The following is a 26,046-nucleotide window of genomic DNA, read 5'->3' on the forward strand; positions in this document are numbered from 1 at the left end:
TCTACAAATCTATAGATTCTTAACAATACGGCATTACAAGAAATGGTCGTCTGTCTGTAAAGGGACAGACTGAGAAATGATGTAAGAGGGAAGCTTTGGTCACTGTTTACCAACCTGGAGATCCCACCAGACAACTGACATGGAACTTAAAAGTTTTTACCCATTTGCTCTGGCGTCCTCAAGAGTCTCGTAACCTGGGAGGGGGACAAGCTGGTCTGCACCCAGAAAGGAGAGAAGGCAAACCGTGGCTGGAAGCACTGGATCCAAGGGGAAAAGTTATACCTGGTGGGTTTTTATGTCACCCTGTCTGACTTGTTATCAAGCGTTTGGGATATTCTCAAGGAAATTTTCATTGTTATAGCATAATAACAACAACAATAACTTGTGTCCTACATCTTTACATATATGCAGTGAAATGTCATGACACCCAGTGATTACGCACAAGCTCTATGAGCTCAAAAAAATACTCTAATCTCTTGAACTTGAACTTGAACTTTTTTGTGCATTACGTTTCATGTATAGTAACATTATTGGATATTGTCTTTGTCTTTTCCACTCACAGGAGCTGACGTGTGAAGATGTTGTGTGTGTGCAAGTGTTCAAAAGGAAAGAATAAAAAGACAAATATTTGTTACAGTTTTTGTTCAATTATACCAAAGTTACAAGGACTAAAGCACATGTTTGTTTACAACAGATAGTACACTGTATTTAAAAGTGCATTAAAAATGTGGTAATAAATATTTTGTGGTGATCATCTATCTATTGTGATAAACAATAAAACCAAAGAGGAACAAAAGTAATATTTAAGAGTCACTTGATTGCTTCAGTTGATGAACTAACACCCTAATCTTTTCTGTGACAGGGTGACCTTTCTTACCTGTCGTCCCCATCCTTCCGAGAATTGGAACTATAAGGCCCCAAAAGAAAACATTGTCCAAGAAAAATTGATCAGAGAGGTATTTTCGGGAAAAGAAAATGGCAAACTGCAAAAAAATTACTTGTGTTTAATTGAAGGGTATTAGCTTCAAACCTGAGCTCCTAACCCTGACTCCTTACTCTGGCTCCCAACTCTAATCCCTAACCCTTGCTCCTATATCTAGCTCCTAACCCTAACTCTAGCTCCTAGACCTAGCTCCTAACCCTAACTCCTAGACCTAGCTCCTAACCCTAACCCTAGCTCCTAGACCTAGCAACTAACCCTAACCCTAGCTCCTAGACCTAGCAACTAACCCTAACCCTAGCTCAAAATCCAAAACCTAGCTCCTAGACGTAGCTCCTAACCCTAGCTCCTAGACCTAGCTCCTAACCCTAACCCTAGCTCCTAGACCTAGCTCCTAACCCTAACCCTAGCTCCTAGACCTAGCTCTTACCCTAACTCTAGCTCCTAGACCTAGCTCCTAACCCTAACTCCTAGACCTAGCTCCTAACCCTAACTCCTAGACCTAGCTCCTAACCCTAACCCTAGCTCCTAGACCTAGCTCCTAAATCTAGCACTAGCTCCTAGACCTAGCTCCTAACCCTAACCCTAGCTCCTAGACCTAGCTCCTAACCCTAACTCCTAGACCTAGCTCCTAACCCTAACCCTAGCTCCTAGACCTAGCCCTAGCTCATAGAGCTAGCTCCTAACCCTAACCCTAGTTCCTAGAGCTAGCTCCTAACCCTAACCCTAGCTCCTAGACCTAGCTCCTAACCCTAGCTCCTAGACCTAGCTCCTAACCCTAGCCCCTAGACCTAGCTCCTAACCCTAACCCTAGCTCCTAGACCTAGCAACTAACCCTAACCCTAGCTCCTAGACCTAGCAACTAACCCTAACCCTAGTTCCTAACCCTAACCCCAGCTCAAAATCCAAAACCTAGCTCCTAGACGTAGCTCCTAACCCTAGCACACAACCAGTAGAAACACATGCTGAGGTTATTCAGATCACACCTCATGACAAACACGTTTTCAGCCTTATCACTTATCACAGAGGTCACTGCTCTCATCACTCGGCCACGTTGTCTTTGGGTGAAGTACAGATTACCCGAGGCCAACTGCTTATTGCTGCATGTGCGTTGTAATTTTTGGCCAAAAAAACAATATTATCAGACATGTTATCCATCCCCTGAAATACAAGTTCAAAACCATGTAGATACCAGGGTCCCTATGTAGGTCAACAACATTTTGAGAATCATTAACAAGAGAGATTGTGGATTTGTGCATGAACAGGTTTCCTACTGATGACTTTCAATGATTGTTTTTGTGGCAAAGCGTATATTAAAAGCGATATCAGTGAAAATGGCTTCTAGTGCATTACATTAACGTCTGAACATGATGCAGTTCAATGTTCTGTATCTGATAACGGTGCCTCTTTTGAGATGACATGGAAGCCATATTGGAAGCTATATCATTACAGGGAAAATATATTATCACTGGGCCTATTCATATTCGCTTTAAGTTAGAGAATGTAATTAGAAGAGAATAATGCCGACATATCCTTTACTGATTCAGCATAAGACTAAATGTTTGAATAAGAGGGTTTTATTTGTGGGTTTTATCTATCAGTCGAACACAGTGTTTAGTGTTCAGCTTTATTTGTAGCTCTTTTCTACATTTATCATGAGATTTAGTCTTATTTATAGAAATTTCCGTGAGGGACAAACAGTCATTTGGCCTTCTTCCACTAGATGACGCCATTTGTCAATCGTATCCAAGGAGACGACTGCGCGTCCCCGACACCACACATTTTGGGTTAAGAACATGAAACGTTTTAGAATAGAATCGAAAATAATTGAATGGAATAGAATGAATTGCCCCCAGAAGTGGAAATTCTCTTTCCGCTTGTAAAAAATAAAGTTTAATAAAGGGAAGAGCTTGGGAAGCTGACGTCACATTGCTTCACAGAGGACTTAACATGGGCTGTACACACTGACACTCTGGTGAGAAAGGCGAGGCAGCGTCTCTACCACCTCAGGCAGCTGAGGAAATTCAAGGTCTCAGTGAGGATCCTCAAGTCCTTCTACTCTGGAGCAGTGGAGAGCATCCTGACAGGCAACATCACTGCCTGGTTTGGGAACTGTACTGCTCAGGACAGGCGGGCCCTGCAGAGGGTGGTGCGTTCAGCTGAACGTACCACTGGAACTACCCTCCCCCCCTTGCAGGAGTTATACACCAGGAGGTGTAGTAGCAGAGCCCGGAGGATCATGAAGGATCCTCACCACCCCAACAACGGACTGTTTCAGCTGCTGCGGTCACACACAGTCACACAGCGAGAACAGAGAGACTGAGACATTGAGTTTTTTCCCGCACGCCATTAGAACTGTCAATGCTGACCTCACCAGGGGTCCTCACTGAGCCATGCACTAGGCTCCACTACCTTCTGTACTGTATGTAGCATACTGTACCGCATACTGTATCACTGTTCAGGGTTGTTCGTGATGCCGTATTGCTGCGCTGTACTGCTGTATACTGTGCTGTATTATCCCAAACACTACCTCACTCTATTCACATTCACATGCCACTTTAATTCACATGCCACTTTAATGCACATATCTGTATATACATAGGCATATTCCCTCTATCTATTCCATTTTATTTTATTCTATAAGTATTCAACTTACTGTATTACGTTTTAGGAGTCAGTTAGTCGGTCTAATAGAAAGAAATTTTTTATTTTATTTTTTTCCTAGGACATATTGTGTGCTATCACCGGGTGCGTTGCATTACATTTCACTGCATGTATGTATGAGGGTATGTATATGTATGTGACAAATAAAAATCTTGAATCTTGAATCTTGGAGCCGGCCGCCACATTTGGGGATCATTGCATCGACCGCGGCGTTTTTAAGTTAAACGATGGCTCGGAAGTCTTGTTAGGTGCAAACAAGACGAGCCGCAGAAAATCTCGCAGCCGTCTTGTAATTTAAACTCAACTCTTCCCTTTCTCCATCCCTTTCCCCCTCGTTGTAGAGTTGGTATATTGTAGCTGGTTCTCTGTGCAGTTGAATGGAGGCGATCCTCCACAGAGGGCGACCGGGGACCATAGCGACACATAGCGACCGTCGAACTCTACCAGCACTGTTTACCTCCTTTAAACACTGTGTCTGATGCCGTGACTTGGCTTTTTAACGGGTCGTGGCCGTGCGAACACAAATTCAAGTTATGAATGAAACAAGAGTGTTTACCAGACAACCTTGCCCAGATCTATATCCAGGGTGAAATCTGGTTCCACGATCCGACTTGATCCAAAAAGATTTTCCAAAACGTAAACCTATGGTTTTAGTTTAAAACCGTGTTCGCTTCTCGTAATCCTTTTGAAGGATATAGTTAAAATAAGTTCAAGTTCAAGTTCAAGTTCAAAATAGCCACCAAAATAAGAAAACTCTGCTGAGCATGAAGCCATTTCAGTCTTCATCACGTACTCTATCGAAACCTACGTCCTGGACGATTTTGTTGTCACAAATAAATATTTTGCGCTTTAATATTTGAAGATATGCCATATAAACATGGACCGATAGTCTATGCATTTTTCAGTTATCATATTAATAATAACAATGGTTATAATACTATATAACGTCATACTACTAATAATAATAAAATAAATGAAAAAGAGCAATCTATTGTTTTGGTGACCGGAGCAAACAACTGTTCATGATGAAAAATAATATCTCTCGTTCTATTATGATGTATTTGTACTTGGTTGCTCCTGGTTTAGCCTCGTATCAGTGGAACAGTCACACGTGTCCACCCCGGCGAGCCCTCAAGCGTGACGTCACCAGCGCTGCCTTCGGCGGCAACGTCACCGTTTCCAGCCGCCATCCTCAACTCTCGCGAGACTCGGTTTCAGGAAGTTCCACGTCAGTGTCCAGTTCCGTGGTCACCGAAGTCGCATTGGAACCCGGATTTAATGATTCACCATATACACCACACATTTATAAAGATTCAACTTTAGTGACGACGCGGTGATCCAACATGGTAATATACGTTGATAATACTTTTGTCTGTGTGTTCCGTCTCTTGTCTTTAAAACGGACAACGCTGTCACTGATGCATCCTTGGGGAGCTCCGTGGCTAACGTTAGCTAGCTAGTGGCGTTAGCTTCGTTGCGATCTTGCTAAGACAGTATAATGTATGATGGTGGTAAGCTTCCAATGTGTTTTTGTTCCATAGTGTTTGGAGTTGGAGTTGGAGTGCATTTAATCCACTCACTAAATCAAATATGTTAAGGTCGTGAAGATTCGAAGGATAACGGACACACATAGCCGTTCAGTCTAAAAGTATTTTAAATATGGATGAATCAATGACTTTTACATGGACTGTTCTGAGGGCTGCAGCCAGGAGAACGTGTTGCTGAATTCAACTGAATGAAGTTTAATGTCGTTGTTATATATCCATTTTTAATCTTGTGCCTTTCAGCCTCTCAGGCTTGACATCAAACGGAGACTGACGGCCAGGTCAGACCGAGTGAAAAGTGTGGACCTCCATCCCACAGAGCCGTGGATGCTGGCCAGCTTGTACAATGGCAGTGTCTGTGTGTGGAACCATGAATCGCAGGTGCCGTAAGAAATACAACACCGTTTCTAGGGGCAACCGCAACACGTATACTGTATCATTGGGTTTGAAAAGGAAATGGCTGATGCCAAAGCAGAGCATATGTGTGTAAACACTTGAATAATAATGAAAACAGCACAACAGCACCTCACCGTCATTAGGTCACTATTTGAGATAGTTGGGTGCATTCCAGGTGTTGACATGACTCTCAAAACATCTGAAAGTGTGGCAACATTCTACCTGCCCCATAAAAGCCACAATAGCTTGCTGAACATGTATTGAAGTAGTGATGAGGTGTATTTAGAGCCGTCACAATTTATTACATTACATAACCTGATTGCAATTACTTGAGCTGATCACAATCTTTCAGAAAAATCGCTCGATTCCACAATCACATTTTTTCCATTAAAATTTAAGGGGAATTTTCCATGTGAATTAGATAACTTTCCATCGGTTGGGTTGGAACTGAATGTCAAATGTTAAATGTCAAAAGGTACCACCTGTGCAATATGTTCGATTTGTGTTATCACTCTATTACAATTATTTGAATGACAATTAATAGTAATCTAAAATGTCTTGATAGCGACAGCCCTAGGTGTATTACATCATTGCCTTGCCTTTAGAACACTTTTCTTTTTTTTCTTTCCCAGACACTAGTGAAGACGTTTGAGGTGTGTGACCTCCCTGTCAGAGCCTCCAAGTTCGTGGCCAGGAAGAACTGGGTCATTACTGGAGCGGTGAGTGGCTCAATATACCCTTGTTATAGGAGTCGTTAGGCCCATGTGGAGACTTGTCCATGTAGTAGGGTTCTTACCAGGTGCTTGAAGTGCATGAATTTCATCCTCAGAAATGTAAGTACTGGAATACTTTGAAAGTAGCCCCCTTTGTGCTGAAATGCTAGAAAAAAAGACAAATTGAAAACCTTGGATATTCCCCCGGCTTTAATTATTCACCCTTTGTGCTGAAGTGCTTGAAAAAAAGACATTGAAAACCTTGGATATTCCCCCGGCTTTTGTTATTCAAATTGTAACGTAATAAAACATTTCCAGAATCACTTTCACAACATAGATGATGCCAGGGAATGAGACAATGAGATGAATAATATATAGATATATATTATATATATATACATTACTGATATAAATAATAGACAATGAGATGAGGAAATTAATTATATTTGAGAAAAATTTAAGAAAATCTCAAATTTTTGCATTGGTATTAGACTTTATTAAAACTTGTATTTTTCACTTGCAGCATTTTATCAAACCTCGATTTAGACAAATATCCTCATCACATTATGTTTTTGTAATACTATGTTTTTGTGATGTATTGATTGTCTGTGTTGTATTAAATGACAGTCTACTGCATCCGTACCCCACTGTTCATTTCAGAATGTCTTAACATTGGTTTTTATTTCTTATTTCTGCACAGGATGACATGCAGATCCGCGTTTTCAACTACAACACCTTAGAGCGGGTGCACATGTTTGAAGCCCACTCAGACTATATCCGCTGCATTGCCGTGCACCCCACCCAGCCCTACATCCTCACCAGCAGTGGTAGGCTGTTCAAAGATTTTATTAGTGTTCAGGGTCTTAAGGTTATAGGACAGCACTCCCAGAACTGTGTTCCGCGTAAGGTGCTTGTTTTATGAACGAAACCGCCTGAACCTTTCTAACAGCTGCCCCTGAATGTACTAAGTAAATTCACCCCCCTACGAAAGGTGAATAAGTGTATCTAAGGATGGGCAACATTAGTGTTATCGTCCTCGTCCACTGGGATGGTTGGCAGGAAGACAAGCCGGGCCACTGGTCGGGTGTACTCTCGATCACCAATCTTCAGGTCGACTGACCTTACATGTCTATTAACAGTAGGGTGGACCGTAGTAACATGTCCGATGGGTTGCCACAGGGCCTGAGGCAACTGGGGGTCAGCATTAGAACGGAGCCTTCCGTGAGGTCAGCCTAGGTAGCGTGCCACTTCTGACGCATTTGCAGAGAAGGCAAGTAGTTCCTGATGAAGCTTGACCAGACGTCGACAACCGGACTCCAGTGACCGGGGCACACAGCTCCAGTCTGGGCATTGAGTGTAGTCCCTTGGGTGCTACTCTGGACTGTGCCACTAGGAAGGACAAGTAGACACGATCTTGGCTATCCACTGAGCTGCAGAATGCTCCTAGAACACGTGGACCTCTCGGGTCACACAAAACTGGTCCGCTTCTTGAGGCAAGTATACGCACGGCAGAATCACCTGGGTAAGGAACGGCAGCTCACTCTCCCAGTCATGCCAGGTTTGCAGGACGGCTTGGGGCAGTAGGGGATCATCCCAGTCGCGGTGCTTCTCCCAGAGTCATCAGACTAGCGTCTTGGCTCACGTATGGTAGGATGCACCCTAGGGGGTCATATTGACTAGAAAGGACCTTGTAGACGTTCCACATGGTCAACACTCTGTAGTTTACCGGCCGGTGTTCATAACTGAGAGTGTCTGTTTGGCAATGCCAGGTCCGAAGGTAGACTCGGGGGAGTTTGCCTTTTCTTGGGCGAGCCAGAGCTCGAGACTGTCTGACCTGGCGTCTTCAGGTAGGTGTTCCAAAACACTCGCCATGTTAGTGGCCCACTATTGATGGTCGAAGGCCATCGCTAGTAGCTCTCTCAGCTTGTCGACTAACTGTTGGGCCTCTTCGGGAGTGGACTGACTCTGCAGGCAGTTATCGACATAGAAGCACCTTTCGACTGAGAACCTCACAGTGTCGTCTGGCTGGCATTTGGTTGCTAACATGGCGCTGCAGGGCCTGCATGTCGTACCAAAGGGCAGGAACTGCCACTCGTACAGTGTTGGTGGTTCTTCCTTAGTCCTGTCTCGCCACACAAATCAAAAGAAGAGCCCAGTCTTCCGGGAGGAGGCAAACCCAATGGAACACGCCCTTGATGTCTTCGCTAATAGCCACTGCATTATGCCGGAACCTCAGCAGCACCCCTAGGAGTGATTCTCCGAGCTTAGGTCCAGACAGTAGGGACTTGTTCGGATTCTGACCTCGGTACTGGTAGGGGCAGTTGAAGACTATGTGGTTCTTGTTGTTATGACTCACCATGTGGTGGGGGGATATACCACGATTCCTCTCCGGGGGGATTGCGTCGAGACTCATCTTCTTAACTGCACAAGCTTGGACTAGTTTCTGAATCTCTGAGCTGTAGGCCTCTGCTGGCACTGGGTCTTAAGCAAGGTGCCTTTGCATGCGCCTAAGGCTTGGCATGACTGCTTCCTTAGATGCTTGGAAGCAGGGCATGTCTTTCTTGCGCAACAGAGGGGTGGCATAGCGGAGGGTCCCGTCTACCTCCCACGGGTGGTCTTGGCCTCAAGCAGTTCGATAGCTTCGTGGTCCTTCTTTGACCGGGTCACTAGCTTCTCATTCCAATATGGCAATGTGTCTATCTGTCAGAACTTTTCCATGTTCTTAAAGAGTTTTGAGTTCTGGGGGGAGACTGATGTTACCAGGCACTGCTGTGGCCTTAGAGGCTGTCTTACTAGCCTCGCGTGCCATGGAGAGTCCACCCTCGCAGAGTCCGAACTGCTGCTGGCCCACCTATAGGGCCCAACAGTAAAGGCTCTACAGGGGAATGAGGTGGGGAGGGTCAGCACCAATGAGAACCAGGGGTTATGCATTCCTGAAGTGGGGGATTGGCAGGCTGGTTAGGTCTTCTGGAGGCTGCTCATTGGGTATGAGTGGTCTGCCAGCTAGAGCCATGTAGAGGTGAAGGCTCCGCTTATGAGGTATCGATTCCCTGGTCTAGGGGCTAGGGAGATGTAGAAGGTCACCGAAGCATCTGGGAGGGTCTGGACATCCTGCCAGATGGTCGTCAATGGTAGGTTCTTCAGGAGTCCCTCGTAGTCCAGGTCCCGGGCTGCCAAGGAGAGGAGCATCGTCCAAGATAGCGAATGTGTCCAAGGTGCAGTTCCCATAGTGGAGGAGCATTAGAGCAACCTTGAGCTGGACTCGACTTCCATCGGCTGGATGGTCGACGTACAGGACTTCTGTCATGCTCACCAGGCAGCTCTCTTCCTTCTCAGCCTTGTAGGCTCTCTGTTAGCTCGGATGTTAACCTCATGCATGGCCTGGAGGTGCTTCCCTTCGCACAGGCCACATGCCTTCTTCAGGTCACACTGGGCTCCTTGGTGGGATCTAGCGCAGCGCCAGCACCTGCGGTTCGTCTTTATCCACTCTGTTACCCCTTCCTTTTATATATATATATATATATATATATATATATATATATATATATATATATATATATATACACACACAGTGTGTGTGTTTGTTTATACAGTGGTGTGAAAAAGTGTTTGCCCCCTTCTGATTTCTTATTTTTTTTGCATGTTTGTCACAAGGTGTTCATTTGTGTTTATTGAGGGGAAGAAAGTCCAAACCTACATGGCCCTGTGTGAAAAAGTAATTGCCCCCTACACCTAATAACTGGTTTGGCCACCCTTAGCAGCAACAACTGCAATCAAGCGTTTGCGATAACTGGCAATGAGTCTTTTACAGCGCTGTGGAGGAATTTTGGCCCACTCATCTTTGCAGAATTGTTGTAATTCAGCCACATTGGAGGGTTTTCAAACATGAACCGCTTTTTTAAAGTCATGCCACAGGCGACTCCAAAGCCTTCATTTAGTTTTTCTTCAGCCATTCAGAGGTGGACTTGCTGGTGTGTTTTGGATCATTGTCCTGCTGCAGAACCCAAGTGCGCTTCAGCTTGAGGTCACGAACAGATGGCCGGACATTCTCCTTCAGGATTTTTTGGTAGACAGCAGAATTCATGGTTCCATTTACCACAGCAAGTCTTCCAGGTCCTGAAGCAGCAAAACAGCCCCAGACCATCACACTACCACCACCATATTTTACTGTTGGTATGATGTTCCTTTTCTGAAATGCTGTGTTACTTTTACGCCAGATGTAACGGGACACAAGTTCAACTTTTGTCTCGTCAGTCCACAGAGTATTTTCCCAAAAGTCTTTGGGATCATCAAGATGTTTTCTGGCAAAACTGAGACAAGCCTTTATGTTCTTTTTACTCAGCAGTGGTTTTCGTCCTGGAACTCTGCCAAGCAGGCCATTTTTGCCCAGTCTCTTTCTTATGGTGGAGTCATGAACACTGACCTTAACTGAAGCAAGTGAGGCCTCCAGTTCTTTGGATGTGTTGTGGGGTCTTTTTGTGACCTCTTGGATGAGTCGTCGCTGGGCTCTTGGGGTAATCTGGTCGGCCGGCCACTCCTGGGAAGGTTCATCGCTGTTCCATGTTTTTGCCATTTGTGGATAATGGCTCTCACTGTGGTTCGCTGGAGTTTAGAAATGCTTTAGAAATGGCTTTATAACCTTTTACAGACTGATAGATCTCAATTACTTTGTTTCTCATTTGTTCCTGAATTTCTTTGGTTCGCAGCAGGATCTCTAGCTTTTGAGGATCTTTTGGTCGACTTCACCTTGTCGGGCTGGTCCTATTTAAGTGATTTCTTGATTGAGAACAGGAGTGGCAGTAATCAGGCCTGGGTGTGGCTAGAGAAATTGAACTCAGCTTTCCAACGATGTGATAAACCACAGTTCATTTATGTTTTAACAGGGGGTTGCGGCAATCACTTTTTCACACAGGGCCATGTAGGTTTGGATTTTTTTTCCCCTCAATAATAGACACCTTCATTTAAAAACTGCATTTTGTGTTTACTTGTGTTATCTTTGTCTTATATTTAAATTAGTTTGATCTGAAACATTTAAGTGTGACAAACATGCAAAAAAATAAGAAATCAGGAAGGGGGCAAACACCTTTTCTCACACACACGTGTGTGTGTGTGTGTGTGTGTGTGTGTGTGTGTGTGTGTGTGTGTAATAAATATATATATATATATATATATCTCATTCTAGACTCTCACTTTTTATTTAGTTTTATTACTTTTGGTCTCCATTTTTATGGACTGTTAAGCTTCCTTTTCTTTTTAAATGCTAATCGGCTGTAATGAAACACACCAAACCTTACCGGAACAAATTCCTAGCACATGTAAATGTACCTGGTGGATATAAACAGATTCTGATTCCAAAGAGACTATCTTGTTAAGGAATTCCCCTGCAGATTATACATTCACAGTCTAACAATTAATCTTTATTTTTTTTTTTCATTCTAAAACCAGAAATTATATAACAAGTCAAAACTACTTCAAAATAGAACATACGTCTGCATGGTATTCTTATTTACACACAGTGATTCAGATGCCATGTTAAGTTGAAGAAGCCACTTTCTACACCTGGCCAACATCCACATTTAAGAGCTTGTGTCTGTCTCTCTGGGTTTAGATGACATGTTGATCAAGCTGTGGGACTGGGAGAAGAAGTGGTCGTGCAGCCAGGTGTTTGAAGGTCACACTCATTACGTCATGCAGATCGTCATCAACCCAAAAGACAACAACCAGTTTGCCAGCGCCTCACTGGACAGGACCATCAAGGTAGGAGCCACTCCGGATATAATAACCTCGACCCGCTGTGATGGGATTACAGTTGCATGTTTCATTGTTTCAAATATGATCAGGGCTCGACAGTAACAGGTGCCCGGTTGCCCTCGGCAACAAATTTGAGTCAATTGTCAATCATTTCGTGGCCTCTGGTTGCCCCCTTTGGCAAACACTTGTCAACATAAAAAAGGGACAGCTAACCGCAATATGTGCACCACAAAATAAATAAGGAGTGGCGACCAATTTTTTCACTTTTTATTTAATCTGGTCAAGAGAAGGACGCTTTCTGCGATCAATTAACTAGTGGACTCGTTCTCCGATCTCGTATACATGTGGGTGTAAGTAAGAGACAGGCTCAGTGTGATCAGGCCAAGTGTGACAACAAAAGTAAAATGTTATCACAGCTGTGGTCTGTCTTGACTTGTGTTTCGTCTCCTCTGAAGATTCAAATTCTAATATCAGATAAAACACTTAACTACAAAGAATTTTGTTCGGTTACTGTAATAAAGCTTTTATACATTCTTTTATATCACATTTTCATTATTAAGCTGACATATAACTGCATTCTATCAATTACTTAAATATAAGGTGACTAAAAATGGCAGCCATGTTTTCAGTTTCGGCAACCAAAGCTGATGCCTGGTAACCCCTTTTAAAAGTTAGAGCCCTGGCGAGACATTGTTTTAATTGTTAAATTGGAGTCATTCATTTTTTGATGTTTTATCCTCTAAACATTTTTAGAATTGTCAATATAAGCTTGTCATTTCTCCACTGGACTTTTATCTAAAACAAACATCAAGGATTATTTTACCCTGAAACAATGCATTATGTAATAACGGCACATTTTGTGATAACTTGGCAAAAACTATGAGATTTGACCTATAATATGCAATGGCCCCCGCATTTTGTTCAACATTCAACTTCTTGAATGCAATACACAATAAGTTAGCCAGATTTTGTAACCTATTAAATAATGCAGTGGTTATTATGGGCGTTACAACATTTTATGATGAATATGTAATAATTCAACACATTATATAGCTCACACAGACACTATGAATGAAGACAGCAATTTTGGTGTATATTTTGCCAAATTATTGTGTTTTAATTCCATATGAGATTGACTCATTATGAAGATATGTGTCTAGATATGTGTGTATGTATTTGTCTATACTTACTTTCCTTCCTAGAGAAGATTTAGCTGACTGTGATATACAGTGGTTTGACACCCCTGACAAAATGTACTTATTTTCAGTCTCTTTGGACAAAAGTGTCTGCTAAATGATGGAATGAATGAATGAATTATATATTGTGGTATAATTTGCCAAAAACATGCCAACGTAATAGCACATCACCCTGCGATGTACACCTACAGTGAGAGCTCTCTTACCTTGTCTTAGCATTGTCTGTTCACTGACTGTCTCCGTCACCACCTCCACGTTGTGGCAGGTGTGGCAGCTCGGCTCCTCTTCCCCCAATTTCACCCTGGAGGGCCATGAGAAGGGAGTCAACTGCATCGACTACTACAGCGGAGGAGACAAGCCCTACCTCATATCGGGAGCTGACGACCGTCTGGTCAAGATCTGGGACTACCAGGTTAGAGAATCCAATTCCCCCTTATATTTAGACGTAATGGTTGGATGCAGTAAGTTTCTTAAAAATGTCTAAAAGTATCTTGTAAAATGACATATTGCCTGTATATACATTGTACCTTTAAATGCATCTACATTACATCTACATTCTACCTTTAAATGCAAACAAACATCTATTACAACTACCCTGAGCTTGAGGTGTCCAGTTGGAAAATAACAAACCTGGGATGGCTGTCCCTTTTTATTACGAACTTCTCCTCAGTTTCTCTCTCTCTCCCACTGTACCATTGCATCCCTAATATATAATAATGATTACATTTCTGTATTTTCAGAACAAGACGTGCGTTCAGACCCTGGAAGGCCATGCTCAGAACGTCTCCTGCGTCAGCTTCCACCCAGAGCTGCCCATCATCATCACAGGATCAGAGGATGGTGAGACACACATTTTTGCTCCCTTTTTGGACACAAATGACAGAACATCAGCTCTAATGAAACTTGGAATGTTAACAATTATTCTACTATCGATTAATTGCTCAAAATAATTTAATCGATTCGTTTTTTGTGTTATCGCTAAGAACTGAAATATCTGCCGTCTTGTTGTTATTGTATCCATGGGCGTCTTTGCGAGGCTTTTCGAGAAAAAAATACCCAGCCGGGAAGTAGTAGTACTCACCGGAACAACGGGGGGCAGTGGAGAAAAAAACTTCTACTACTATGTAGAAGTAGGTGGAGGGTTCCGGAAGAACAACAAACAACAAACATGGCTGCTGGTGCGTCAATGCAGAGGAGGATACTAGATTAATTGTTTCTTAACAACTAATGCTGCGTTCAGACAAACAGGGTAGACGGGAACGGGATAATGACACTTTCTAAATGGAACGGGGGGAGAGAAAAAAAAACCTGGAGAGAGGGGAGGTATGATGACAAAACAAAACAAGTGAAATATATATTAATAAAATATATTAAACTGAATTTACATTTTGTGTCTGTTATTATATATAACAATTTTAGTAATGTTTCATAATTTACTAGCGTCTCAAGATTCAAGATTCAAGAGGTTTATTTGTCACATACATATGCATACTTTCATACATATATGCAGTGAAATGTCAATGCAACGCACCCGGTGATTACACACAATATGTTCTAGAATGAACACAGTCTCGCAGTCTCATTGTCCATATCTGCACCAGACTTGATCTGCTACGCAACAGCCGGCTCTTTCCATCGCGGAGGATGGCAAAAAGTATAAATATTTAACTTGCGCCAAGACACGTTGTAAATATTCCTGTATGAGTGAACTAGCTCAGTGAGTCTTGCCTCGAACTTCTCCATTTTAAAATGATCCTCACACCCAGTTACAAAATCTCGGAGGTGTGCGACTTCGCATAGGTCCCCACACGCCTTGGTGACATCATTAGCTTTTATGTTATCGAGCAGTCGATGATTGTTTGTTGCGGTTAACAACTACCATTAAGGAAATTCCTTTAAATTTGCATCCCTAAATGAAGCCTCTGCCCTTCCAGGTACGGTGCGAATCTGGCACTCCAGCACCTACCGCCTGGAGTCCACGCTGAACTACGGCATGGAGCGAGTGTGGTGCGTCTGTGGCCTGAGGGGCTCCAACAACGTGGCGCTGGGATACGATGAAGGCAGCATCATTATCAAGGTTGGATATCTGCACAGAGAGTTACAAAAGGGCAATTAAGTGTTTACACTTTGACATTTTGAGAATTATATTCAGTTCATAATGAGGCTATAATGTTTCTCCTAGAGCAAAATTAGTTCAGCCACACATATCCATATTGTAATCGATGTAAAGTTGTTAAAATTATTATTAATATCGCAAATTGTTCCTCTTGCTTTGCAACTGACATTTCGATAGATAATTATGTCTTCAAGTCTGCATTTACATAAAACACATTTCTGTTTGATTGTTAAGAAATATGATCGCGAAGGAAGATTTACCCATATTCATGAATGCCATTGTTACAATTATCGTTACTTGTTTTAAATTAGCTGGGTCGGGAGGAGCCGGCCATGTCCATGGACACCAACGGTAAGATCATCTGGGCCAAGCACAGTGAGGTGCAGCAGGCCAACCTGAAGGCCATGGGCGACACCGAGATCAAGGACGGCGAGCGGCTGCCGCTTGCTGTCAAGGACATGGGCAGCTGCGAGATCTACCCCCAGACCATCCAGCCCAACGGGAGGTAGGTGCACACACACACATACACCATATACTGTACCATCCAAGGGCAAATCTGAACAACCAGCCTTCAGCCCTCGTGAGAATTTTCTTGGTTTGTAGTATATGCATATTTAAACATCTGCCCTGTAACGTGTGTGTGTGTGTGTGTGTGTGTGTGTGTGTGTGTGTGTGTGTGTGTGTGTGTGTGTGTGTGTGTGTGTGTGTGTGTGTGTGTGTGTGTGTGTGTGTGTGTGTGTGTGTGTGTGTGTGTGTGTGTGTGCTTGCGCCAGGTTTGTGGTGGTGTGTGGAGATGGAGAGTACATCATCTACACTGCAGTGGCCTTGAGGAACAAGAGCTTCGGCTCAGCGCAGGAGTTTGCCTGGGCGCACGACTCCTCTGAGTGAGTATATGTAAACTTTATTTCTCCTTATACGTAAGCCTTGACAGTCAATATCAAGGTTATACAAATTGAGTGACTTCCAAACATTTGTTGTTGGTGGGTTTTATGTATAGATATGCCATCAGAGAAAGCAACAGCATTGTCAAGATCTTCAAAAACTTCAAGGAGAAGAAATCTTTTAAGCCAGACTTTGGGGCTGAAGGTAAAACAAAGAGACATTTCCTTCATTCGATCAGTCAGAAGTGGGGATGTGGGTTGAGATGATGTGAACGTGTGCCCGCCTGGTCCCATGCTGCAGGTATCTACGGAGGCTTCCTGCTGGGCGTGAGGTCGGTGAACGGCCTGGCCTTCTATGACTGGGAGAACACAGAGCTGATCCGCCGTATTGAGATCCAACCCAAACACGTAAGACACGTCTCTAGAATTCATGTAAACGTGTTTACCTTTTTTCTTTTCTTTTTTTTTTTTTTTTTTTTTTCCTACCCTGTCTTGTTTTATTATCTATCCTGCTTTGTTTGTTTTTTGTTTTTTGTTTTTCCATTCTAAAGTGTCTTTGGGTTCCTGAAAGGCACTATATAAAGCCCAGTTGTTATTGTTATTATTATTATTTCGTCTTCAACATGGTTTCACCACAGTTCATGACTCATACGGGAAATAAATATTATTGGATAACAATGAATACATATAAAGTGGAAATCCATAAAACAGTCTTATTATGTATTTGATACATTACTTAGCCATTACTTATTTAGACTTCCCTAAGAAACAGCCATTCAGTGCATTTTGAGAAAAGCGTGTGCTCCTCTATATGCTGTTTCCATTGTTGGTGGTTGGATCTGCTTTTCCTAGCAAAAATGCAAAGATCAGAAGAAAGCATACTTTAGAGAAGATAATTTCACCGTCTTAGAGCAAAGACAAGCGTCATCCCGGGGGGAAAAAAACAAACTAAACTGCAGCTTCAAATGGACTTTTATCGTAGTCCACCCAACACAGGTGGACTAACGATAAAAGTCAAATACAGAATTTTTTTTTTTTTACTAAATAAAAATAAATAAATAAATACTTTTTTTTTTTTTTTTTTTTTTTTACATTTTTCTGTGGACCCACCACCTGCAGGGATAGGCGTTGGGGTCGGGTGCAATGTCAGCTGGGCCAGCAAAGGTGGGGGCCTGAGCCTGCTGATCCTAGGCATCGTAGACTAGTTCTAGGGACCTGGAATGTCACCTCTCTGGCGGGAAAGGAGCCGGAGCTGGTGCGGGAGGTGGAGCGGTACCAACTAGATATAGTTGGGCTCACCTCTACGCACAGCACTGGCTCTGGAACCAAACTCCTGGAGAGGGGCTGGACTCTCTCCTTTTCCGGAGTTGCCCAGGGTGAGAGGCACCGACAGGTGTGGGGATACTCACGAGCCCCCGGCTGAGTGTCTCTGTGTTGGAGTTCTCCCCAGTGAACGAGGTGGTCGCCTCTATGCGATTACAAGTTGCTAAGGGGAAATCTCTGACTGTTGTGTGTGCTTATGCACCGAACACCAGTTCAGAGTATTTGGCCTTCTTGTAGTCTCTGGGTGGCGTCCTGGAAGGGGCTCCGCCTAGGGACTCTATAGTTCTACTGGGAGACTTCAACGCTCACGTGGGCAACAATGGAGAAACCTGGAAGGGGGTGATTGGGAGGAACGGCCTGCCTGATCTGAATCCGAGTGGTGCTTTGTTATTGGACTTCTGTGCTAGTCATGGATTGGCCATAATGAACACCATGTTCGAGCATAGGGTGGCTCATAAGTGTACGTGGTACCAGACCACCTTAGGTCAAAGATCGATGATCGACTTTGTGGTCGTGTCATCAGATCTGCAGTCGTATGTCTTGGACACTTGGGTAAAGAGAGGAGCAGAGCTGTCAACTGATCACCACCTGGTGGTGACTTGGATCAGATGGCGGGGGAGGCTGCCAGACAGACCTGGTTAACCCAAACGTGTAGTGAGGGTGAACTGGGAACGCCTGGTGGATGCCCCTGTCCGCGAGGTCTTCAACTCCCACATCCAGAAGTATTTATGCACGTCCCGGGGAAGTTCGGGGACATGGAATCCGAGTGGGTCATTGCAGAGGCGGCTGTGAGGAGGTGTGGTCGGAAGGTAGTCGGTGCCTGTCGTGGCGGTAACCCAAGAACCCGTTGGTGGACACCAGCGGTGAAGGAAGCCGTCAAGCTGAAGAAGGAGGCCTTTCGGGCTTGGCTGGCCCAGGGGTCTCCCGAAGCAGCAAACAGGCACCGGCAGACTAGAAGGGCTGTGGCTTCGGCGGTCACTGTAGCAAAAACCCTGGTGTGGAAGGAGTTCGGGGAGGCTATGGAGAAGGACTTTCGGTTGGCCTCAAGGAAGTTCTGGCAAACTGTTCGGCGACTCAGAAAGGGAAAGCAGGGCTTGGCTCAGGCTGTGTTCAGCCGGTTAGGAGAACTGCTGACCCGGACTGGGGATATTGTCGGGCGGTGAAAAGAGCACTTTGAGGAACTCCTGAACCCGATCAATACGTCCTCAGGGGAAGAGCCAGAGTCTGAAGACTCAGGGGGTAGTCTCCATATGCCTGGCAGAGGTTGTTGAGGCAGTCAAAAAGCTCCTCAGTGGCAAGGCGTCGGGGGTGGATGAGATTTGCCCTGAGATGCTGAAGGCTCTGGACATTGTTGGGCTGTCTTGGTTGACACGCCTCTACTGTGTCGCGTGGATGTCGGGTACAGTACCTGTGGCGTGGCAGACGGGGGTGGTGGTTCCCATTTTTAAAAAGGGGGACCGGAGGGGTATCACACTGCTCAGCCTCCCCTGAAGAGTTTACTCCAGGCTGCTGGAAAGGAGGCCCTGGCCGATTGTCGAACCTCAGATTAAGGAGGAGCAATGCGGATTCCGTCCTGGACCCCCTGGTCCTGGACCCCCCCAGCAACCCTTGCAGGGTTGCTGGGGGGGTCGTGGAAGTTTGCCCATCCAGTCTACATGTGTTTTGTGGACCTGGAGAAGGCTTTCGACTGTGTCCCTCGGGCAATCCTGTGGGGGGGTACTGAGGGAGTATGGGGTACCAGGGCCATTGGTACGAGCCATCCGGGCTTTGTACAACCAAAGTGAAAGCTGTGTTTGCATTCCTGGCACAAAGTCAAACACGTTCTCAGTGGGTGTTGGACTCCGCCAAGGTTGGCCCTTTTCCCCGATTCTGTTTGTGATATACATGGACAGGATCTCAAGGTGCAGCCCAGGTGAGGAGAGTGTCCGGTTTGGGAGCCTCAGAATTGCATCTCTGCTTTTTGTAGATGATGTGGTTTTGTTGGCTTCATCAGACCGTGACCTCCAGCACGCACTGGGGCGGTTTGCAGCCGAGTGTGAAGCGGTCGGGATGAGAGTCAGCACCTCCAAGTCTGAGGCCACGGTTCTCTGCCGGAAAACGCTGTTTTGCTCCCTCCGTGTTGGGAGCGAGTTGCTTCCCCAAGTGAAGGAGTTCAAGTATCTCGGGATCTTGTTCACGAGTGAGGGGGAAAATGGAGCGTGAGATGGACAGGCGGATCAGTGCGGCGTCGGCAGTGATGCGGATGTTGTACCGGACCGTTGTGGTGAAGAGGAAGCTGAGCCGGAAAGCAAAGCTCTCAATTTACCAGTCCATCTACTTCCCAACCCTCACCTATGGTCATGAGCTCTGGGTAGTGACCGAAAGAACAAGATCGCTAATAGAAGCAGCCGAAATGAGTTTCCTCAGTAGGGTGGCTGGGCTTAGCCTTAGCGATAGGGTGAGAAGCTCAACATCCGGAGGGAGCTCGGAGTAGAGCCGCTGCTCCTTCGCATCGAAAGGAGCCAGTTGAGGTGGTTCGGGCATCTGATCAGGAAGCCTCCTGGGCGCCTTCCTTTGGAGTTTTTCCGGACACGTCCAACTGGTAGGAGACCACGGGGTAGAGGCAGAACGCGCTGGAGGGATTGTATATCCCAGCCGGCCTGGTAACGCCTCGGGGTCCCCCAGGAGGAACTGGAAAATGTTGCCGGAGAGAAGGGGGCCTGGAGCTCCTTGCTCAGCCTGCTGCCACCGCGACCCGGCCTCGGATAAGCGGAGGAAAATGGATGGATGGATGGATAAATAATCTTACAGATTACCACTTTAAAACTATGCATGTAAAGATATTGTTGTAGAATAAGTAGGCCTATCTCAAACAGTGAACTAAGAGCCAATCTGATGTTTATTTTAACACTTATGTCTTTCTTTATCCCTTTTCATATTCCCTTCCATCCTCTGCTTTTATTTCCTCCTTCCTTTTTTTTTTTTTTTTTTCTTTTCTTCCTCTCCTCTTCCCCTACTCCACCCATCTCTGCCCACCCCCCATGTCCAGATCTTCTGGTCTGACTCTGGGGAGTTGGTGTGCATCGCCACAGAGGAGTCTTTCTTCATCCTGCGATACCTGTCAGACAAAGTAGCAGCTTCTCAGGAGTCCAACGAGGGAGTCACAGAGGACGGCATTGAAGATGCCTTCGAGGTGTGTGTGTGTGTGTGTGTGTGTGTGTGTGTGTGTGTGTGTGTGTGTGTGTGTGTGTGCGTGCGCGTGCGCGTGTGTGCACGCTCATTTGGTAGGGTCCAGGTTAAGTCATGAGGGACATAGGATGAACTGAGTTTGATTGCGGAATATGGCATCTTTGATTAAGCAGCTTCTTTAAGTTCAGCATTTTTAATTCCTACAGAGAATGACGTAACACAAGTTTATTTAAAGACCTTATAAAACTATTATTATTCAAAATGCTGCAAACGCCTGCAATCTGACATATTTCTGAATGAGACAGAGCATTTGCATGATTTATTTTTTTATTTTTATTTTTTACAGTCAGACAGTTTGGTTTAACTTACAATCAATAATAGACTGATAACTCTCTGCACAGGTCCAAGGGGAGATACAGGAGATAGTGAAGACTGGTCTCTGGGTTGGAGACTGTTTCATCTACACCAGCTCCGTCAACAGACTCAACTACTTTGTTGGAGGAGAGATTGTCACTATCGCTCACCTGGACAGGTGCGTACTGTGCAATTTTATTAAATTTGAGCAGTGAAATTGTGGGTATGTGCATTTAGTTTTTGTTCCTCCCAACTCTTACATGTTGCCTGGTATGTTTTAATATTGAATACTGATTTTAGATTTCACATGCTTTGGTTTTGTTTGATAATAAATACAATAAATAAATAAAAATATGAAAATTGATTGTTAGCTAAAGACACTGTTCATTTTAATGATCGTATTCCACCTCCTCCACCCCCTGCAGAACCATGTACCTTCTGGGCTACATCCCCAAGGACGACCGGCTGTACCTGGGAGACAAGGAGCTCAACATCGTCAGCTACTCCCTGCTGGTCTCCGTCCTGGAGTACCAGACTGCCGTGATGAGGAGGGACTTTGGAATGGCCGACAAGGTCCTACCCACAATCCCCAAGGAGCAGAGGACCAGGGTCGCCCATTTCCTGGAGAAACAGGTCAGGGATGAGCGTTTTGTTTTATGTTTTGTTTGAGTTTTCTTTACACCTTATGTACTGTTAACTTGAATAACAAAGTCAAAATTATGTTTTGTCCAGGGCTTTAAGCAGCAGGCTCTGGCCGTGTCCACAGACCCAGAACACCGGTTTGAACTGGCCCTGCAGCTTGGGGAGCTGAAAATAGCCTATCAGCTGGCCGTGGAGGCTGAGGTAACAAGGACAACTTTAAAAAACATTTGTATATATATTTGCCGAGTGCCGATCAGTGTTTTTAATATTATCACTTATTCATAATGACCCATGGTTTTACAGGTTGTTGTTTTTTTTTTTTTACCTAGATGTGGGCTACGATGTATTAGTTTAACACCGAAATGTGTAGATGTGCGATAGAGCCATCACAGAGGACACAATAAGTATACAGTTTAGACAGAGGTTGGCCCCACTTCAATGTGCATCTTCAGGGTTGTTGTTGAGCATTGTTAGAGCATTACTTCACAGTGAACTCACTTACAATGAATACTCTCCCTGCATACAATAGGCAGAGCAGAAGTGGAAGCAGCTGGCAGAGCTGGCCATTAGCAAGTGCCAGTTTGTCCTGGCCCAGGAGTGTCTCCACCATGCCCAGGACTACGGCGGCCTGCTCCTCCTGGCAACAGCCTCTGGCAACGCCACCATGGTGAGCAAGCTGGCCGAGGGTGCTGAGAAGGACGGAAAGAACAACGTGGCCTTCATGACCTACTTCCTGCAGGGGAAGTGAGTAGCCTTCAGTGTAGACAAACAGGATTTATAAATGTGTTTTATATTAGATGACGCTCTATTTGACTGTCCAATATAGAGTGACAGTTGTTGCTGACTCGGTCCAGCCAGTGGTGGCTCTAAGGGGGGCTTGCCAGTGCTAGTAACCGCTATTTGACATAGAGTGACCGCTCTAACTTATGTTCTAACTTCGACCGCATGACCGCTCTATCCAACTGTGTCTAACATAGAATGACCATTTTAACCGACCCTATTCAACATAGTGACCATTGTATCTAAAGGCTGGATTCTGCTTCTCCGTCTGCACTTAAGTTAGGGTCGGGTCATCTTGGAAAATTCCAATCGCCAATCGTTGGGGGGGTTAGCGATCGCCCACGCGCGGTGGGGTTCATGCGCACATAGAATGTAATTCAATGTGGCAAATGTGGTCTCCCATTTCCAGAAGTGCAGTTTCTGGAAACATCTAGTTTTTACTAAATTAAGTCCCATAGCAACGGAAAGCAACAGTGGGGACGCACAGCTTTTTTTCGAGCGGAACAAGACAGTCCCTCGGAACAAGACAGTCCCTTAACTCAGTTGTGTTTAAAATATATATCTAAAAATTGTTTCATACATGTAGGAAACAAATGAAAATGAATAGATCTCAAATAAAAAGACAGGCACGGGAGCCAGCGTGCACCGCTGTCTTGAGGAGAAACAAAGGAAGACGCTCCAATTCTCTGAATTAGCTTTACATTTTTCATTTTCCATACCAGTAAGAAACTAAGGAAATAAAAAAAATGGAAATCTTTCTCTATGAGATTATATTATATATTTATATATTCTAATCACAATATTTGCATATAGAGTGGCACGCACTTGTGTGTTTTTTAGGGGTTTTTTTGTTTTTTTTTGGGCATCGAGGCAGCGGATTGTCTGGGCAAGTTATACCCATGTGAAATGTGTCCTCGGCGCACCTGCAATGTGCGCACAGCGGAGCGCTGATCTCTGCCGCATCGAGGAGCCCATGATCCGTGCTGCTCCTTTTGCCCAGAGCGGCAAAATGCCTCCAACAATTGACAATTGAGGGGGTCCATGTGCCTTTTCTCTTTTTTTATTTTTTTTTATTTTTTTATTTTTTTTGAGCACCTGCCCCTTTTTAAAGTGCCTGCATGGGACTGTAGAGTGGAGAGGTGCGATCCGATCGTTATTTACTCAACACCAGCACAGAGACAGGGGTAGAAAACACAAGTTTATAGTAGAGAGTGGGCTGGATGGAACAAGCTCCGAAGCAAATGGATGTATCATGACAAGGGCTCCTCTCCTGAGTGTGTGTGGGGATTGGGGTTTTACTTGTTGCTTGTTAGAACAACCAACGATAACCAACGCAACCCGATAACCCCAATTACCTAGACCCAGCGCAGATGTGGCTGCTTAAACCACACCATCTCCAAACCACACTGCACTTACACCGTTTCAATGCTCAGAGTTTGTGCAGGACCGCGTACGCGTTGAGATTTCGGAGGTGTGTCTGCGAGGAGCCGACCCCCTTTGCTGCGTAGGTCCGCGGAGATGTTTAGGTGTACCTATGGAGAAGTACAATCCAGGCTTAACTGACCCTGTTCAATATAGAGTGGCTGCTCGATCTGACTGTATTCTACATCGAGTGACCACTCTAATTGATCCTATTCTCCATAGATTGGCTGCTCTGTGTCCAACATGGAGTGGCTGATTCATCTGACCCTATTCAACCTAGAATGGCCGCTCTATTTGACTGTGTCAAACATGGAGTGACTTCTCTATCTGACCCTATTCAACATCTTACTGTGTCCAACATGAGTGACCATGCTAACTAACCCTATTCGACATGAAGCGACTGTTCTGACTGTATTCAACACCGGTTGACTGCTCTATCTTGATTCTGACCCTCTGTCCCCTCGCAGGTTGGATCAGTGCCTGGAACTGCTGATCAGGACTAACAGGTTGCCCGAAGCTGCCTTCCTGGCTCGCACATACCTGCCCAGCCAGGTGTCCCGTGTGGTCAAGCTGTGGAGGGAGAACCTGGCCAAGGTCAACCAGAAGGTCAGTTCTGTTGTCAGCAATTCATTGACCACGATGACACACTGAGAAGTGTCAAGAATTCTACCATTTATACCATTTTGCATCGTATTTCTACCATTTACACCTCTGCTCTTCTTACACCGGTAATTTTCTTTAAAGGCGGCAGAGTCTCTGGCGGACCCCACGGAGTATGAGAACCTGTTCCCTGGTCTGAGGGAGGCCTTCGGAGCCGAGCATTTCCTTAGAGAGACCTGCTTGGGGGTCTCCAGACCTGCCAAAGACTACCCACTCGTAACTGTGAGTTTGGCAAACAACTATCTGGTTGTCATCGTGTGTGCTATTATATTTCATCCCAACCCGGTGTCTTACTGTCACTATTTCAACCTGGTTTCTTTATTTCGTCAGCCCAATGAAGACAGGAATATACTAGAAGAGGCTCAAGGATATGAGCCAACAGGAATCTTCCCTCCTGCCGTCACAAATGTAAATCTACACTCTCTGATGTCTCTGTTTGGGCTCCAGGACCCTTGAAGTCTTTTGAAGTGTTCAAACATTTCTCTGCTCCCTCCCTCGGCGTCATCAGGAGTCAGAGGGTGACAAGGAGTCAGCACCTGCGGCTGGCGTGATGGCAACCATGATGGCGGCGGTCGCGGCTCCCATGGCGGCCGCTGTGGCGGCCATGGCGCCGTCGCAGCCCGAACCCGAAGAAGAAGAAGATGACGACCCCGAAGAGGAGGATGTGGCCCACTCGTCACAGAAAGATAAGGTAGGTTCCTTCCTTTTTTTTTTTTTTTCCCTTCCTTTTTTTTTTCCCTTTTGTTTGTGATTCTGCTGACTGAATGGGATATAAAATGTATATTGACTTACATTCCATAGTTTCATGTTCCTTTGTGAGTGAGGAAGATATAGATATCCAGTCGATGGCATTATTTACCTTCTCAAATTCTACAAAATGACTGATGATCCCTCACTGTCCCTCAGATTCTGGACGAGCTGGAGGTGGACCTGGACAACATGGAGCTGGATGACATAGACACCACAGATGTCAACCTGGATGATGACTTCCTAGACGACTGAGACCCCCGTTCCCCCCACTGCTCCCTAAAGCGCTACAGAATTTATTTAAAATTAAGAAAAGACCAAACACCCTCCGCTCCCCATTCTCTTTTCTTTTTCTTAATTTGTACTTGAAATGTATTCTGTTTTCATGTCCTCCGTCTGCAGTCAGAAGTTCCAAGTAGGTGATGTTTTTTTTCACAGAAGGAAAAGAGGCCAATTATGTCCATTTCAGACTTAAAATTTTGTACTCCATTCATTTATTCAAGCATTCATTGAGGATCTTACTGTGAGAAACTGGCTGTTTATTGAATTCTGTATTTACTCTTGTGTTGCCTGCAATGGTACATCATTTATGAATTGGTCAAATAAAAGGCCATTGTTGTACATATTCACTTTTGGTGTGGAAAGTATTTTATTTCATATCATTTGTTCGTTGGTTTTATGTTCAGTTGCACGATGTCAATAAATTGAAGTAGTGGGATAATCAAAAACCAATGACAAAGTGCATGAAA

At 44.7% G+C, this 26,046-nt stretch overlaps 1 protein-coding gene across 1 annotated transcript; it reads left to right on the forward strand.

Annotated features, from left to right (window-relative positions):
• The first annotated feature begins 4,820 nt into the window (after positions 1-4,820).
• copb2 (COPI coat complex subunit beta 2) lies at positions 4,821-25,924 on the forward strand. Its single transcript, XM_080011046.1, has 22 exons — positions 4,821-4,950; positions 5,392-5,529; positions 6,177-6,263; positions 6,958-7,084; positions 11,866-12,014; positions 13,470-13,616; positions 13,945-14,044; positions 15,139-15,281; positions 15,632-15,825; positions 16,094-16,204; positions 16,318-16,406; positions 16,503-16,609; positions 20,553-20,696; positions 21,094-21,224; positions 21,472-21,679; positions 21,779-21,889; positions 22,218-22,432; positions 24,358-24,496; positions 24,635-24,772; positions 24,881-24,958; positions 25,059-25,241; positions 25,457-25,924. The coding sequence occupies exons 1-22, from the start codon at positions 4,948-4,950 to the stop codon at positions 25,550-25,552; spliced, it is 2,838 nt and encodes a 945-aa protein (XP_079867172.1). The 5' UTR covers positions 4,821-4,947; the 3' UTR covers positions 25,553-25,924.
• Positions 25,925-26,046: the final 122 nt, after the last annotated feature.

This window comes from Zeus faber (genome assembly GCF_960531495.2).
Source record: "Zeus faber genome assembly, chromosome: 12".
Classification (NCBI taxonomy): Eukaryota; Metazoa; Chordata; class Actinopteri; order Zeiformes; family Zeidae; genus Zeus; species Zeus faber.

Bases quoted from the DNA above. Each gene is read 5' to 3' on its own strand.
- copb2 (XM_080011046.1), top strand. The intron at 6,264-6,957 runs GTGAGTGGCTCA...ATTTCTGCACAG, and splicing joins ACTGGGTCATTACTGGAGCG to GATGACATGCAGATCCGCGT. The intron at 21,225-21,471 runs GTGCGTACTGTG...CACCCCCTGCAG, and splicing joins ACTATCGCTCACCTGGACAG to AACCATGTACCTTCTGGGCT.